At 38.2% G+C, this 17,894-nt stretch overlaps 1 protein-coding gene across 1 annotated transcript; it reads left to right on the top strand.

The window, feature by feature from the left end:
• Window positions 1-13,489: 13,489 nt before the first annotated feature.
• LOC109214544 (probable phytol kinase 3, chloroplastic) lies at window positions 13,490-17,524 on the top strand. The gene is made up of 6 exons (XM_019378480.1): window positions 13,490-13,902; window positions 15,795-15,862; window positions 15,952-16,083; window positions 16,637-16,752; window positions 16,905-17,019; window positions 17,094-17,524. The coding sequence occupies exons 1-6, from the start codon at window positions 13,615-13,617 to the stop codon at window positions 17,269-17,271; spliced, it is 897 nt and encodes a 298-aa protein (XP_019234025.1). The 5' UTR covers window positions 13,490-13,614; the 3' UTR covers window positions 17,272-17,524.
• The last annotated feature ends 370 nt before the right edge of the window (window positions 17,525-17,894 follow it).

The raw sequence follows: 17,894 nt of genomic DNA, 5'->3' as shown, positions 1-17,894 counted from the left end.
AATCAAATGCTTTGGTGGAATGGCTACTGTACTATCAACGTAACATAGTAGGTCGTAGCCAAATAGTAGAGTGGTGACCTGTGCCTGCCAAGTAGAGTAATTGGAGCTTCCTGTTAACTTGAATGATAGTTGGGAGGTTGGATTGAAAGATATCAATTGTGTGGGCTGTACAACGCTGTCGTGTCCAAAAATGACGGAAGGCTTCAATGAATCTGAATTTTTGGATGTGGATGACTTTGGTGAGAGGTCACCCATTATTAAATGCAGAAGGAAGGCAACAACTGGCTTGAGATCAAAGAAAAAATGTAGGCACGATCTTAGCTTGTGAGAGCTATATACGGTTAAAACCGGGTCTACCCGATTTTATTATTTGATCGAGGCCAGGGAATTGCATCGAAGGCCAGCCTTGTAGTGGATCAGACCAGAGCACAAAGACAAGGTATCAAATTCGAGGATCGAGGTGCCTATCGAGATCGAGGCCAACAACGATCGAGATCAAATATGGCAGACTTCGAGCAAAGCGCGATAACGGAAAAGCGAGATATCCGTGACCGGTCGAAGATCACGGCGGAAATCTCGGGACAGATCAAATCAAGGGCGGTTGTTTAGGCTAATGATGGGATTTACTTCCGTAGTTAGAATTGTACCATAGATAGGATTCCTCTACTATATAAAGAGGGTTCTAATTGTTTTGTAGACACCTTACATTCACACATATCAAAGCAATACAAAATTTTCTAGCTTATATTCTTGTTCATCAGATTATCGTACTTTTAACTGTTCTTGCGTTAATCAGTTCGACAGTATTCAACTCGAGGGCTGATCTCCGTTCAAACACTAGTTTGCTTAATTTTATTGTTAATTTTTGCTACTAATTTTCGTATTCATCAATTGATATTAGGTAAAATCACGTGTCTTTAAAACCACATTATAAGTTTAATTGTTATCCAATTTTAAGGGTAAACAATTTGGCGCCACCGTGGGGCTAAGGATAATAGTGATTTCCTGGTATTAATTCCCATAACACACACTGCTTTACGCTTGTTCTCGTAAGTTTTTTGTTTTCAGGATCAATATGTCTAACTCGCAAACAGTACCCACTCACGCCGATGATGGCCTCGGTTTCCATGGAGAAAACGATAATGTAGCCGCCCCAGGGATGGAAGTGCCTCAAGCTGGCCACGAGGGAGTACCGATTGCAACCCCCGTCGACGTCAGTTTGCACGTCGCCCTAAATGCAAATCTGGGTGTCGTCCCTGGAAATAGTGTCCGCAGAGATGCCCGAGCAGCCGATCAGAACGCACAGAGCGGTGGAGAAGGCGGAATTAGCCTTCGAATGATATTCGAAATGTTGCAGACTCAACAAGCTGCGATAGCGCAACTCCAAAATCAAAATCGAGCACCAAGCAGAATTGAGCTCGAAACATCACATGAAGTTGTTCACAGAATCGAACCTGTACCGGAGAAATCGAACGCCAATTAATCGGTGACCGATCCCGCCATTATGAAGATGCTCGAAGAGCTCACTAAACGGATTGAATCAGGTGAAAGGAAAATCGAGGCTAATGACAAAAAGGTAGAAACGTACAACTCACGGGTTGACCAAATACTGGGGGCACCCCCGATTCTAAAGGTTTTGGATTCGAAGAAGTTCATACAGAAACCTTTCCCTCCGAGTGCGGCTCCGAAGCCCATTCCTAAGAAATTCCGTATGCTAGAAATCCCCAAATACAATGGGACCACCGACCCTAATGAGGACGTCACTTCTTACACATGCGCAATAAAGGGAAATGACTTAGAAGACGATGAGATTGAATCCATTCTATTGAAGAAATTTGGAGAAACTTTATTGAAGGGTGCCATAATATGGTATCATAACTTACCACCCAACTCTATTGATTCGTTTGCTATGCTCGCAGATTCTTTTGTGAAAGCCCACGCTGGAGCTATTAAAGTTGCAACAAGGAAGTCGGACCTCTTCAAGGTAAGACAGAAGGATAACGAGATGCTTAGGGAATTCTTATCTCGGTTCCAAACGGAGAGAATGGATTTTCCTCCAGTCCCCGACGACTGGGCTGTTCAAGCTTTTATACAAGGTCTCAACACTCGGAACTCCATAGCTTCGAAACAGTTGAAGCAAAGTTTGATCGAATATCCTGCTGTCACTTGGGCCGATGTACACAATCGGTATCAGTCAAAGATTAGTGTCGAAGATAACCAACTAGGAACTCCAATTGGTTTGATTAATCCTAGTAGGCCCGTGGACAGAGTTAAAAGGGATGTCGAATCGGAACCACGACCAAATAGAGATAGGTACCAGCCATACAGTGGAGATCGGAGAATAACGGGCACGGACGCAACCCCGTACGGAATGATACAAGGAATGATCGGGGACAGAGTTCCCGGGGGCTTATGAGCAAAAGTGGTTTCGATAGAGATGTCAGGTCCAAAGAAGCACCTCGACTGTTAGAATACAACTTCAGTGTCGATGCATCAGGTATTGTATTAACCATCGGTCGTATTAAGGATACTAGATGGCCCAGACTGATCCAACTCAAAGGAACCCTAATTAAATGTGCAAATACCGTGGTACCCATGGTCATAGAACTGAAGACTGCAGACATCTGAGGGAGGAGGTAGCCTATCTATTCAACGAGGGTCACCTTCAAGAATTCTTAAGCGATCGGGCCAAGAACCACTTCAAAAATAGAGCTTCGAACAAGCAGAACGAGCAGGAAGAGCCATAACACATAATTCATATGATCATTGGTGGGGTCGATATCTCTCAAGGACCGGTATTTAAACGTACCAAGGTAACGATCACGAGGGAAAAGCGAACCCAAGACTACTTACCAGAAGAAACCTTGTCTTTCAACGACGAGGACGCAGAAGGGATCGAACAACCTCACAACGACGCACTGGTAATATCTATCCTTATGAATAAAATTCAAGTTAAACGTGTGTTGATTGATCCAGGTAGCTCGGCAAATATTATTCGATCAAGGGTCGTAGAGCAACTCGGCCTCTAAGATCAGATCGTGCCCGCAGCTCGAGTACTTAATGGCTTCAATATGGCAAGTGAAACCACCAAAGGGGAAATCATTCTACCAGTAAACGTGACCGGGACTATCCAGAAAACAAAATTCCATGTGATTGAAGGTCCTCCCCTTCGTGGGCTCTTTCCACATCGGTGGTCCCCATGGCCTGGGCTTCCTAAATTTGTCCCTCGGAAAATGTAGGGAGGATCGGCAAATCGCCAATTTCTATTGCTCCAAGCAAGTCACTTGGGGCGTTCTCTTCATTTTGAAGGGCCTCGGAGCCAGCCCCTTCAGGCACACCCACCGATTGCTCATTTCGGCGAGAGGCATCTTCGGCCTCCGACGACTCGGGGACTTTGCTCGAGCCCTCTTCCGAGATCTCCTCGGTTCGAGGCTGAATCTCTTCGACCCTCACCGGCTTAGCGGCCTTTGGGGCTTCGGTGCTCCTCTTCGTTCGGCCCACCAGCTCAAAGCCATCATCTTCATTTTCCTCTTCTTCATCTCTTCGTCGTTGAACTACATCTGCGGGCAGGACGGCGGTGTCTTTCTTCAACTTACGAGCCTTACTCTTCTTGGATTTGGAGTCTCGGAGGTCGAGACCCTTTTTCTCTTCTTATCCTTCGCCAGCTTTGGGGCCGGGGGTGAAACCTCTTCCTCCCCAAACGGGGGCCTCATGACAGTGTCTTTTCTAAGGCCTATATGAAAGGGAATCAAGTAAGCATGAAAAGAAACATTTTAGAGAAAATCATCAAGTATGTGAAAAAGGGCTTACCATGATTTTTGGCCTCCCATCGGCCCCTTGCCAAATCGCTCCATGAGCACTCAGCGTACGAGGAGGTCGAATCCAATTTGTGAACCCAACTCTCGAGGTTAGGAATTGCACCAGGCATCCAAGAGACCACTATATCATAGAAAGGAATGTCGATAAGAAGAAGCAAAGGAAACGAAACAATAAATGGAAGCTAAAGGCAGGATTGTACTTACGCTTCATATTTCACTCCTCGGGAAATGGCATTTTCTCAGCCGGGATTAGGTCCGGAGTCTTCACTCGAACGAACCTTTCTATCCACCCTTGATCTTTGTACTCATCTATACTCGAGAACAATACCTTGGTGGCCCGACGTTGGAGTTTTATTAATCCGTCTCGAAAGAGACAGGGGTTGTACAACCTGATGAGGTGGTCGAGGGTGAAAGGCATCCCTTCGGCTTTGTTCACGAAGAATCGGAGAAGAATGACAATCCGCCAAAAAAAAGGGTGGATCTGACCGAGGGTTATTTGATATTGGCGGCAAAAATCGATAATGACGGGATCGACAGTGCCCAGGGTAAAAGGGTAAGTGTAAACACTTAGAAACCCTTCCACATGGGTAGTGATGTCTTCTTTGGGGTCCGGAATCACCACCTCTTTATCTGCCCAATGGCACTCTTTCTTTACCTGCTCAAGGTCACTCTCAGTTATCGAGCATATATATCTCGACATAGGCTCACACCGACCAGGGACCGACGAAGTCTTCTCGACTTCGAAGTCGGAATCGAGGACGCATCCCTTCTCAGGAACGCACTCCTCAAGGCGCGGCTCTACCGGTGTTTTATTGCCGGCCGACCGCGATGAAGAGGCTTTTTCCTTTTGAGGAACAATTTTTGACTTTTTCGCCATTTTTGTGTGAGTTTAAAGAAAGAAGAAGAGGATAAGGTTTGGTGTTTTGAGGAAGGGTTGTTAACGAAGCCCGGAGATTGTATAGAATGGAAAAGCTTAAAATATGTAAAAGGCTTTGAAGATTAGAGTAGAGATCAAGAGTAAAATTTAGGCAAAGAGAAGGAAAGCATATTTATAGGATGAAGACAACGGTTCGGAACCAATAATGGCCGACAACAACTGACATGCGTTTAATGCTTCGTTATATGAATCGATGGGACGTTTCAGTTACTTCCGTCGCTTGCATCACAAGGATGACATCATGACAGGTCGAGGTATCGAGGGCTCGGTTCGTTTCTTCTCATTACACTCCAAGAAACGAGGGGACTATATGTATACGGTTAAAACAGGGCCTACCCGATTTTACTATTTAATCGAGGCCAGGGAATTGCATCGAAGGCCAGCCTCGTAGTGGATCAGACCAGAGCATAAAGACAGGGTATCGAATTCGAGGATCGAGGTGCCTATCGAGATCGAGGCCAGCAATGATCGAGATCAAATATGGCAGACTTCAAGCAAAGCGCGATAACAGAAAAGCAAGATATCCGTGACAGGTCGAAGATCACGGCGGAAATCCCGAAATAGATCAAATCAAGGGCGGTTGTTTAGTCTAATCATAGGATTTACTTCCCTAATTAGAACTGTACCATAGATAGGATTCCTCTACTATATAAAGAGGGTCCTGGTCGTTTTGTAGACACAATACACACATATCAAAGCAATATAATACTTTCTAGCTTATATTCTTGTTCATCAGATTGTCGTACTTTTAACTGTTCTTGCACTGATCAGTTCGAGAGAATTCAACTCGAGGGCTGAACTCCGTTCAGACACTGGTTTGCTCAATTTTATTGTTAATTTCTGCTACTAATTTTCGTATTCATCAACTGATATTAGGTGAAATCATGTGTCCTTAAAACCATATTATAAGTTTAATTATTATCCAATTTTAAGAGTAAACAAGAGCGTAGACAGGCTCTGATACCATAAGAGCGCAGGCAATGTTTCTGTGAATTGCTACAATGTGCTTTAGTTGAGATTATAATATATACAGTGTGAGTTATACTCATGTTAGGAGTGTACAACTAGTGGATGAGGAGAATGAAATACACACGACTGTTGAGTTGCAATCCTTATCCAACTTCTTGATAGTCTTGATCTTGCTTATCCTTATCACATAATAATAATAATTTTTACCTATATGAATATAGGAGTGGTGTCGCTTCTAGTGAATGTACCACTTATGGAACACATCTGTTTTGCCGAAGGTTTGTAACATTTCCGAACAAGTACAATTTAAATCTATTTCCACAGCTTATGCTCTCTATAAATATAGACGAGAATTAGTCTATATCGGTCACTTTAGGGCATGTCCTAACCCTTTCCTCCAAATCTTTACTCCAAAATGGAGTAAACTAACTTCAATCATTACTCCATTTTTTACTTCAAAAAAGAATATTTCTTTTTATATTCTTCTCTCTCTCTTTATATTATCTTTTATTTAAATTTTATTTTCTTATTTCCATTAAATAAATCCTATCTTTTTTTTTTAAACATATTCTTCCCATATAATTCATATTTCTTTCTTATATAACCAATTAAAATAAAATTATTTTATACCATAAAATTTTAAATAATATAATTTTAAGCAAATATTATAGATTATAGATATTAATGGATAATTCAAATAAAAGTTAAATCATTTAGATACAAGATAATTCAATACATATTCAATTTTAATATATTTTTATTTAATGTATTTTCAATTTTAGCAACATCTTGTATTTTATATTTGCACCTTTCATTTTTGAGATGGTTATATATATATTTATATACAATTATAATTTATAATAAATTAACTTACAATTTTACGTAAAAATAATATATGCACGAAAATTAATTTATCAAAATTATACAGCAAAATTAAGATGTAAAATTAATATTATATAAATATTACATACATAATTAGGTATATATAATATGATAAATTAAAAGGATTAAATAATAATAAAATAATAGGGAATAGTGATCGAGTGAATGAATAATGCCATTCTCCAAAGTGGAGGCAAATTTGCAGCTGCATTGGAGCAAAATCCCTCCATTTTTTACTCCAAAATAGAATTTGGAAGTAAAAATAGAGGTGGGTTGGGGATGACCTTAATTCAACTAGTAACCTGCTTATTGTATTCCAGAAGAATGTTGTCTGCTAACCCCATAGATATGCCATCACTCTTTTAGGACAGTGATAGTACTTGAAACCTTTCCCTCCTTTCTCTTCATCTATTTTCTAACACATAATTAAAGCATTGTGACCACATAAGGTCATCCCGAGATTTGGGATGTGACAATAATAACAAGTTTAAAATATCTAGAAGTGCATATGTTGGCTGAAATTAACGGAAGGATAAAAAGAGTGAGCTCCGAGAAAAAAAAGATAAACAGATGGACAAATTCTAACTCATGAGGTGAAGTTGCTTTCTCTTTGAGACTTGGTTTGTGTGTTCCACAAACGTCAGTTCCGCTGATGTGAAAACAAATGTATTACTTTTTGTGTTTCAATTTATGTGAACTTATTTGAATAAGGACGAAGTTTAAGAAAAAAAATTATACAGAAAAGGGCTATATATATCCCTGTACTATCTAAAATAAGTCATATCTGGCCCCCGTTATACTATTTATTTAAAAAAGTCCTTACCGTTTGTGCCCAGAAATTAAAATGTCCCTCCACCATCTATTCTCCCATTTAAAATTAAAATATCCACTTGGCAGCCTTTGATTGGACGACTTAATGGGACCCCCTATTTTTTAATTAACCCCATGACCCAGTTCATTTTATCTATATAACCCACCCGTAAATCACTTAAAGAAGACCCCCAAAACAGATCGGTCCTCATTCTAGAACAAACCAGGAGACCAAAAGTTAGGGTTCTTCAAGAAAGCCTTCTCTTAGTCGATGTTGCCGATTAAAGAATCAATTTTCTGAAAAGGTATGTAGATTTTGCGTAATATTACTTGTTTATCTCCCTTCTATGTGTATTTGTCTTAGTTTATTATTAGGGTTTTATGCTCAAATCGTTTTGGGGCTTTAATATGTTTTGTTTTCTTATGTCTTGGTTTAAGATGTTATTTTCTGACCTTTTTGTCTTATTTTCTTGTGTGGAATGTCTTTGCATGTGTTTTGTGTTAGTATTTTCTGAATTTTGTAAGCATTAAAGTTGGTGAGATATGGTAATGTGGGGTTTCATTTATTCCTTTTAGTCGTTTTCTTGTCTAGCATATGTCTGTGCTGGGTGTGTCGAATTCTGTTCCCTCACAACTGAAATCTGTGAATATTTTAGTACTAGTGGGCCTTTACTACTTGAATTATTTGTGGTCCCCTAGTTGTTACATGTTATTTGTGCTCCCCTAAATCCATACAGGATTTATAATTCTGTTTTGTTTAATTGCTTAGTTATTGTTCTTTATTAGTATTGTTTATGTTATATTTTTGTTGTTTGTCCCCGTATTCTTTATTAGTATTTTTTAATTAGGTATATTTTATTGTTACCTTTACAGAATAGCAAGGATGCCATTGGTGGACCTAATCTTGCATTATGGTGGGGACTGGATCACAAGCCCACATGTCTTGTATTCAAAGAAGTTGTCCCATATCAAGAGAGGTTATGATTCTGAACTTCTATCCTACAAATATCTAGTGGATTTATACATTAATGAGTTAGGAAATGTAGGTGTTCAACAATTAATTGTGAATGGTCCATCTGGTAATTATTATGAGATTGAGGATGATGATGGTATAAGACATATGTTGTGTCTAATCTCTGATGAATTCAAGACTCTTCATTTCTATACTGTAGATGAGTGTGAGCAGTCTATTAGTGTGACTAACATAGTTCATGATTCTGAGTCTTATAATGTATTAAATGAAGTTGGTACTGATTGTAGTGATGTTGAAAGTGAATCTGATTCTAATTTTGGAGAGGTAGAGTATGATAGTGATGAATTACAAACATTTGCTAATCAAAAGAAAAGAGAGATTATGCCAGGTTGGGATAATTATAAGGAACTGTATAAGGGTATGAGCTTCAAGGATATACCTGAAGCAAGAAAATATCTCAACTTCTATGCCTTAGCAAACAAAAAGGAACTAAAGTTGTTGAAAAGTTCTCCAGAAAGGCTAAGATATAGATGTGTATTTGACTGCCCCTTTGTTGTTCATATTACTCCAGATGGGGACCTTCCTGGGGTTAGGGTAAAGACCTTAAAAGCAAAACATACATGTGATGAAGCATTTGAGAATTCTAGGGTTGATTATTATACAATAGCAAATTACTTCAAGAAGAAGGTGCAAGATAACCCAAAGTTTAAGATAAAAGAGATGAGAGTAGAACTGAAAAACACATTCAATGTTAATGTTAGTTATGGAAAGTGCAAGAGGGCTAAGAGGCTGATTTTAGAGAAACTGGATGGTAGCTTCACAGATGATTACAATAAACTTGAGGCATATGCCAATGAGCTTAGAATAAGTAATCTGGGCAGTGATATAGTCATTAATTTGTCAAAGGATGCCCTTGAACAAGGTAAAAGAAAATTCTTGAGAATGTATACTTGCTTCCAAGCATTGAAGTTGGGTTTTAGAGAAGGGCTGAGACCATTTATTGGCTTAGATGGTACTTTTTTGAAAGGAAAAGCAAAAGGTCAGCTACTACTTGTTGTAGTTCTAGATGCCAATAATCAGGCTTATCCAGTAGCATGGGCAGTTGTTGATAAAGAAACCAAAAGGACTTGGACCTGGTTCTTGGAATTGCTTCAAAGGTCATTGGATCTCAAAGATGGTGAGGGAATTACCTTTATGTCATGCAGAAGGTATGAATTTTATCCAGATATCTTTATTTCTTTCATTTCAATTTGTTGTTAATTACCTGCATGTTTACTAATATTCACTTTCATTTTGTAGGGATTAATTGAGGCAGTCCAGAATGTTCTACCTGATTCACACCATAGATTTTGTGTGAAGCACATAGAGGCAAACTGGTGCAAGAGATGGAGGACAGATGAGTTCAAGAAGTTGCTATGGTGGAGTGCCTGGAGCTCTTATGAGGAAGATTTCAAGGATCAGTTGAAGAGTATTGGGGAACTGAGTAAGGAAGCTGCTGAATCACTATTAAAATATCCTCCACAGGCTTGGTGTAGAGCCTATTTTGATACTGTGTGCAAGAACCAAAAAGTTGAGAATAACTTCACTGGGTCAGTGAATGCATGGCTGGTTGAAGCAAGGCAAAAGCCAATCATTAAAATGCTTGAGGAGATAAGGATAAAGTTGATGAATCAGTTGAGGGAAAGGGAGGAAGCTGTGAGGTCATGGGCAAATGATTTCAGCCCACATAGTTTGAAGCTTTAAAATGAATACTTCAAGATAGCTAACACTTCTTGCTATATGGACAGCAATGGTGACAATGGCTATGAAGTCAGGGAAGGGGCATATAAGCACACTGTAAACATGATTTGAAAAAATGCACATGTAGGGGATGGGATCTTACTGGAATCCCATGCCCACATGCAATTAAATCCTTGCAATTAAAAAGGTTGGAGCCTATTAATGAAATCAATTGGTGGTACAGTAAAGAAGCATATCTGCTTACCTACAAGTACAAGCTGCAGCCAGTTAGGGGTGAAAAATTCTGGAAGGTAGATCCATCACAAGCAATGGAACCACCTGAGTTAGTCAAGATGGCTGGGAGGCCTAAATTCAAGAGAACAAGACAAAAAGATGAGGCAATTAAAAGGCAAGGTGAATGGGCAGCTTCAAGAAAAGGGAGAGTAATGACTTGCACCAACTGTGGAGAGCCAAATCATAATGCAAGGGGTTGTGAGAAGGTAACACCTCTCACCATATCTAACTTATTTTACTTTTTAACAATACTAACATTTACTTTATCTAACTGGTTTTATTTGTTAACAATAGCCACCAATGGCAAAAAGGGCAAGGCAAAATTCTAGAAATCTAGTTGATGAAGATGAAAGTGTGGGGCAACAATCAGAAGAAGAGATACACCTAACAGCACCCCAATCTAGTCAAGCAAGTCAGTCGAGTGTTCAAGGCTCAAATTTTGTGTTCGTGCCTACACCATTAATGCACAGTCAATCAAAAAGTCCATTCCCTGAGTGTGAGCAACCTGAACTTGATCCAGATGTAGTTACAAGGCCAACAACTGTGTCGGTATCTAAAACAAGACTTCTGCAAAGGCAAAAACCTCCTCAACCTTCAAGTGTAAGGGTAATTTCATTCACTGGTGATACAAATGGTGTTAGTCTTCCATCATCTCTTCCTTTCAAACCACCAGGCCTCAAATGGAAAGGAAAGGATGTTGTAACTGGAAGTCAGCTGGAGATGCAAAGTAGAAAGAAAGTTGATAAGCTGAAGCCAAGAAGGGGAAACAACTGAAGTCTAGATATGTTGTTTTTGTGTAGTTTGTTGGGTTGTAATAGAACTAGATATGCTGTTTTTGTGTAGTTTGTTGGGTTGTAATTACTGCCATGTGACAGTACATTACCTATTTTGTATAGTATTTTAAGAGTTCTTTCTGAATGTTTGGGTTTAGATGTCATATTATCACCATATTTGTGACAGAATTTAGGGGGTATAATATGCCATCTATGTCTCCACAAATCTGGATTTATTTTGTGTAATGAAATATGCAGTTACTATGATGAATCTGCAGTTTTTAAGTTAATGTTAAGTATGTTCACTATGTTGCTCGAAAAAGGTGACCTATTGCAGTTTTGTAGTTAATGTTCACTATGTTAATGTATGTTCACTATTCTGCAGTGTAATGAAAGGATTTATGTTGCAGTTAATGTTCAGTATGTTTTTAATCTGCAGTTTTGCAGTTCCTCTTTCATCAAGGCTTTGTTTCCCCATTATTTGAGTATAGATTTATGAGGGAAAGTAACTAAGCTAATGTTCAGGAAACTTGGAAACAAGGTGACCTTCACCTAACTGCTGACCTGAGTGGTAATTAGCCATCAGTGCACACTTTTGGCATTTGATTTATTCAAACCTCATACTGATAATAAGCAAGATAAGTGCTCAAACTCGAAAGAAATGTAGTAAAATTATCATCTCTTAACCAAGTTTCATTCAAACCTCATAAGAACAAGTTTCATTAGAGAGACTTCATAATTCCAACAAAACATAACATTTACTCATAAGGCTTTCATACAGCAAAACATCTTCCTAATACCAATTAGAGAGACTTCATAATTCCAACAAAACATCTTCCTACGAGACATCAATGTTACAAGACTTGAAGTAGTCTAAACAAAAGTGAACTCATATGATATATGACCCTACATAATTCCAACAAACTTCCAACAATACACTAGCAGCTACAATTCAATTCATTACTCTAGCTGCTACAATTCCAACCAAAAGGGTACATAAAATAATAGTGAAAATCTTCATCTTGAGGATGTTCTCTTCTAATTTAGTCACTTGAACATGGTTTCTTGCCTTCACAACGATCAATTTCTCCTTCAATTTATCCCTTTCAATGTTAACATTGTCCAACGACGACTTCAAATTACTGATTTTAACATTTGCCGCATCCAACTGAGACCTTAAATTGTTGATTACGACAAGCGCTCTATCAGGGATAGGATCATCTGACCATTCCCAATAACCACATGAAGCATCCTATAACATCAAAATACAATTCAAACAAATAAGGGAAATAATTCGTTAAACTATAAAAAATTTCACACATGACAATATTTAATAATAATCACTTACTTATGGTTTTGGACACTTGTAGAATCTCCGTCCAGGGTTAAAAAGAGTAGTCGAAGTGAAGTGGTTAGCAAATTCCCCACAGTGGCACTTCCTTTTGGATGAATAACTATTTTCCGACATGCCAAACCACCTTTTTGGACAATATTTACAGCGTGGTTTGGATCAAATAACTGATAATGAAAGAAATTGGAGTATATAGCCCTCTACTAAGAGTATGCTTTCTTGAAGAACCCTAGCTTTTGTTCTTGAATGAGGACCGATCTGTTTTGGGGGTCTTCTTTAAGTGATTTACGGGTGGGTTATACGGATAAAATGAACCGGGTCATGGGGTTAATTAAAAAAATTAAGTCGTCCAATCAAAGGCTGCGAAGTGGATATTTTAATTTTAAATGGGAGAATAGACGGTGGAGGGACATTTTAATTTCTGGGCACAAACGGTAAGGACTTTTTTAAATAAATAGTATAACGGGGGCCAGATATGACTTATTTTAGATAGTATAGGGACATTTTTGGCCCTTTTCCGAAAATTATAACCTTATAGTGTAAAATGAGGTACATATATTTTGCGTGGCTACAAATCATTATATAAATATAAATTATTTTTAAATATAGGGATCATTCTCTTTGGGTAGAATTAAAAGGAAATATGTTCATACAGATTGAAACACATTTTTTTGTTGCTACTCCAAACTTCCTTTATGGGCCCGTAGACAAAATTACTCCACCAGTAGTAAATACTCCCTTCAGTTCAATTTAAATGACACACTTTTCTTATTAGTCTATTCTGAAAAGAATGACATATTTTTATATTTGGAAATAATTTAATTTTAAACTTATTATGTTATCCATTTGATCCTAATGAGAAGTTTTTACGGTCATATAAATATGATGGTCCCAAAAAGCTTTTGCCCACTTAAACTTTTACAAGTATATATTTCAAAAATCTTTCTATTTTTCTTTAAACTCTGTGCCAAACTGGTCCAAATTGAAAGGGAAGGAGACGAGTTAGGCGAGAAGAGACAGCCAATTAATGCCTATTGCCGAAAGGAGTCGCGCATTGAAATAACTAAAGTGTGGCAAACAAAGATAACATGGCTATCCCTGCTGGTGTCTTTCCAGGATTAAAGTCAAACTCAAATCTACACTTATATTCAAGTCTTCCCTCTTCTCTCTTGTCCAACAAGAAAGCAGTCAATCGCTTCAACTTGGAAATCCATAAGCTTAAAACCAGAAGATTACACATCGAGGTGAGTCCTAAAGCTATGTTTTTGGAAAATCCAGTCATGGGGGATTTAATTGCCACTGCAGTGTCCGGCGGTATTGCCCTTTCCATGCTTCGATTGTGGGAAGAAACAGCAAAGAGAGGAGTCTTTGATCAGGTGGGTCCTTTGCTTTTTCACTTTTAAGCTTGGGATTACTCTCACTGAATATCAGTTCCCAAAACTCAACTTTTCTAATCGGATGTTTTAAACTCAAACCGAGTAAGGTTGTTTTAATTCTTAGCCTGAGAAGAGTAATCTTTATTGACTGTTTAAAACTTTGATGATATTTAGTTGTAAATTTTGATATGGCCTAAATGAACTCTTCAATTTCGAAACTGCAACTTAAGAATACTGTAGGAAGCAGCAAAGGCGGCTTATTTTCTTTGATTTCTTTCTCATATGTTAGATGCCAGAATTCTTCAGGCATTATCATCTTATTGCCACTAAATTCTGACGTGATGGTGCCCAAGAGGTAAATCTTATTGAGCTTATGCGGAGGGCAAGTATATCTAAAGAAAAATAGTTGAGTGAATCTGCTTGTCTTTACAATGCTCCTTATAAAAATGATGGTCTTAGCTTGTTGATGCAAAGTTAGAGGGTTTCCTGTGAGTTCATGTTAGCTCTCTGGTTACTCAAGTAAATTCATCTTTTTCCCTTTTTATTTCTGTCAAAGACAGCTTTAGAACAGCAAGTTAAATCACTGACAACGCTAACTGGTGCTATCAATTTGTTGATTTTGTGCCATTGACATGTTTCAGCATTGTGATGGTATTCGACTTGGTGAAAATTTTACCAGGGACATCACATGATAGAACTGACTTCATCACTTGAATGGCCATCTTTGATAAATTGTGACTCTACTAACTCGAGAAAGTTTAGAATACTACTATTGGGTGCGAGGAGTTGTTTGTTTGTCAAAGTGTCCTGGGTTTAATTGCATTCTGTTAAGCTTCTGATGGATCCTAAATGTGAAAGCTAATTCTCTCGTGCTAAGTATGGCAATGAAATAGCTTAGTTTTTCTGAATCTAATGTTGCAAAATATGCACTATGTTCATATATGGTGTGTATGTTAAGTACCTGATATCAGAACTAAAGTGGCAGGGTCTTATACTGTCTACTACTGCTAGTCTTGTGTGCATTTACTGCCATACAGATGTCTTGATTATCCGGCGTCGACCAAGTTTATGTAACTTTCCACTAGTCATCAGATTTATTTCTTTTTTGATGACCCGAAAATCTGTCTGGAGCCAGCCCTTAGGACATACCTCAGTCTTCGAAACTCGGGATAATGGGCCTGCTCCTCTACACATCTCCACTCAAACGTCAGGCGTAGTTCGCGTAGCGCAAGGCTCAAACCTGTGACCTAAGTAACAAGTGCCTCAACCTTTGCTACTTGAACTAAGCCCTGGGGCAAGTCTAATCATCAGAAATTATTCCAAGCTTGTATGCTTCTGGTAGTTAGCCGTAATCTCTATAATGATTATAAGATGAAACAATACTGTGATGAGGATCCTCTTAATATATTTATGATGTTAGCCCAAAAACTATATTGGTTTTGCAGTGTTACAAAGTCTATGCTGTCTTCGTTAATGATTCTTTAAAATATTATCCGGCTTTAACCAATACAATCGGACAATACTTGATCTCAAATAGATTTATTGCATTCTGCTGTCTTGTTTTCTTCTATTTACCAATATAACTGGTTCGTCTGTATCCCTTGAATGGAATAGAAGCATACAATGTGTATTTACTTAGTTGAATATAATTTCCCCTTCTTCTTTTATGTTTCCTACTTTCTCATTTCAAGATTCTAATTCTGTTAGAGTTCCAGATTTGGGATTAGTTTGTCCCTTTGTTTTTCAAGACCATGTTAGATGAAATAGCCCCAACTTATGCTTATAGTTGGATTCCTTCATCTTATGGAAATAGTAACTACCTGTTCAGTTTAATGATGTTCAGTAAGGCCTTTGTACTGTATTTTCTTAATCCTTCAATTTTTATATTACAGAAAACAAATAGAAAGCTTGTCCATATCAGTATTGGGCTGGTCTTCATGCTCTGCTGGCCAATGTTCAGGTACCTTTTTTCAACCTACGCATGAAGCCTGCCTTTCATTCATTTAGTGCCTAATTTTTTTCGTGATTTGGCATTGTTTGTTTTTCCAGCTCTGGTCGCCAGGGAGCAATTCTAGCATCTCTTATTCCTGGTCTCAACATAATAAAAATGCTTCTTTTGGGACTAGGATTATGGAAGGATGATGCGACTGTCAAGTCTATGAGCCGATTTGGAGACCACAGGTTTAGTAATTTGAAGAATATTTACAGCTTCTACCAAACAGTTTCATTAAACCATCTCTTGTTACAAAACTTAGCTATTACTAACAATAACAAGCTGTCACACAGCCAAAAACTGGTTCAGTTGAGGATGAGGTTGCTATCCAAATTTATTTAGGGTCATCCATCTCTTCATTTCTCAATTTCTTTTCTCCACTTCATTTCTCTAATGGCAACCTGGTATTTGTTAATTTCATTAAGCTGTAATCTATGAGTAATATGATGCTGCCAACATCTGAAAAATTGAACATGTTGACAATATTTATGCTTAAAAGTCTACCATCTCTTACATCATAACTAAACGATGGGGAAGAAAAATTTCTGAAAACATGCAACAGCGCCAAAAATATGGCACTAGAGGCTAAGCATAATTGCCTGGAAATCCACATTTTCCTTCACTTGTTTGTGGTCCTAATTAAGCTAAGGATTACTTTTTTTGTCCGTCTATTACCTTTTCTTCTTTGTTAAGCAAATTAATTGGCAACTTATAGTGTGGTTGGCATGTCTGGTACATTAGGGAGCTTCTCAAGGGACCGTTGTACTATGCCTTTACAATCACTTTGGCTTGTGCTGTATATTGGAGATATTCTCCTAATGCAATTGGACTAATTTGCAACCTTTGTGCTGGTGATGGTATGCAATGCTGAGGCAACATAATTCTACTCTGTCTCTCTCCCAAATCCTAACTGTTCAACTTATTAAGTTGGAACGGTTAGCGCCCTTCCTAATTGTCTGGCAAGGTCTTAATAATAAATAATAAAAAAGATACCGTTTTCCTGCTCCAGGTATAGCTGACATTGTTGGCAGGAGGTTTGGAAAACAGAAACTTCCGTACAATAAAAACAAATCATTTGCTGGTAGTATTGCGATGGCGGCTGCTGGTTTCTTAGCATCCATTGGGTAATTGAAGCTTCCTTGTTATCGTGCTGCTCAACCTCTGCAACTTGTTTACTGATTTACATGTTTTGCTACAGATACTTGCACTATTTCTCCTTGTTTGGGTATATTCAGGAGAGCTCCCACATGGTTTTTGGCTTCTTGTTTGTGTCGCTTGCTGCAGCACTGGTAGAATCGCATCCTATAAGCACCGAACTTGATGACAACTTAACGGTTCCCTTAACCTCAGTGCTGGTGGGCAGTCTTGTTCTATGATATCGGACTGTATCCTTATATGGATGGACTTTCAAACTTACAAATGCTAACTGAAAATGGAAATTTTGTTGGTCTAATCCAGGATTGTGTATCAGTAGTCCTGGTCAATGTACAAGCCACTGCATTACATAATCTTGTTACTTTCTGTTGTGGTACTACTTATTAAAAAACACAGAGAAAGTATACTAAGTGTATTTGCTTATGAAACATTTCTTGAAATCCTTATATTTGTCAAAAACGTGTTTTTGTTTTCGTTTTTCCAAGAGCTTTTTGCACAAATGTTTTCAAAAAGGTGTTTATGTGAAAGTGGATTAAGGATTTTTCCCTTTTCTTTTAATTGTTCTTTCATCCACAAAACACTAGCAAATCATTAAAAAAAAGTTACATCTATCTAAACACGTTGTTTTATATATTTTTGTTGGGGGACGGTCCTGACCCCGCCCCCCGCCCCCCCCCCCCCCCTCCCTGTTTCTTTTTGCACAGAAAGTAATTAATGAAATTGCTCACCAACTTATTAAAGGAATGCCTCAAGATTTTTTCTCTGTTAAATTAGTTGCAGACAAGAAACTAATTACTAATAAGTTGCAAATTTGACGGTAACAAACAGAAGTAACTCATTCTTT

Source organism: Nicotiana attenuata, unplaced genomic scaffold (genome assembly GCF_001879085.1).
Source record: "Nicotiana attenuata strain UT unplaced genomic scaffold, NIATTr2, whole genome shotgun sequence".
Classification (NCBI taxonomy): Eukaryota; Viridiplantae; Streptophyta; class Magnoliopsida; order Solanales; family Solanaceae; genus Nicotiana; species Nicotiana attenuata.
Note: the sequence above shows the minus strand (reverse complement) of the source record. Positions and strands in the feature narration are given on the sequence as shown.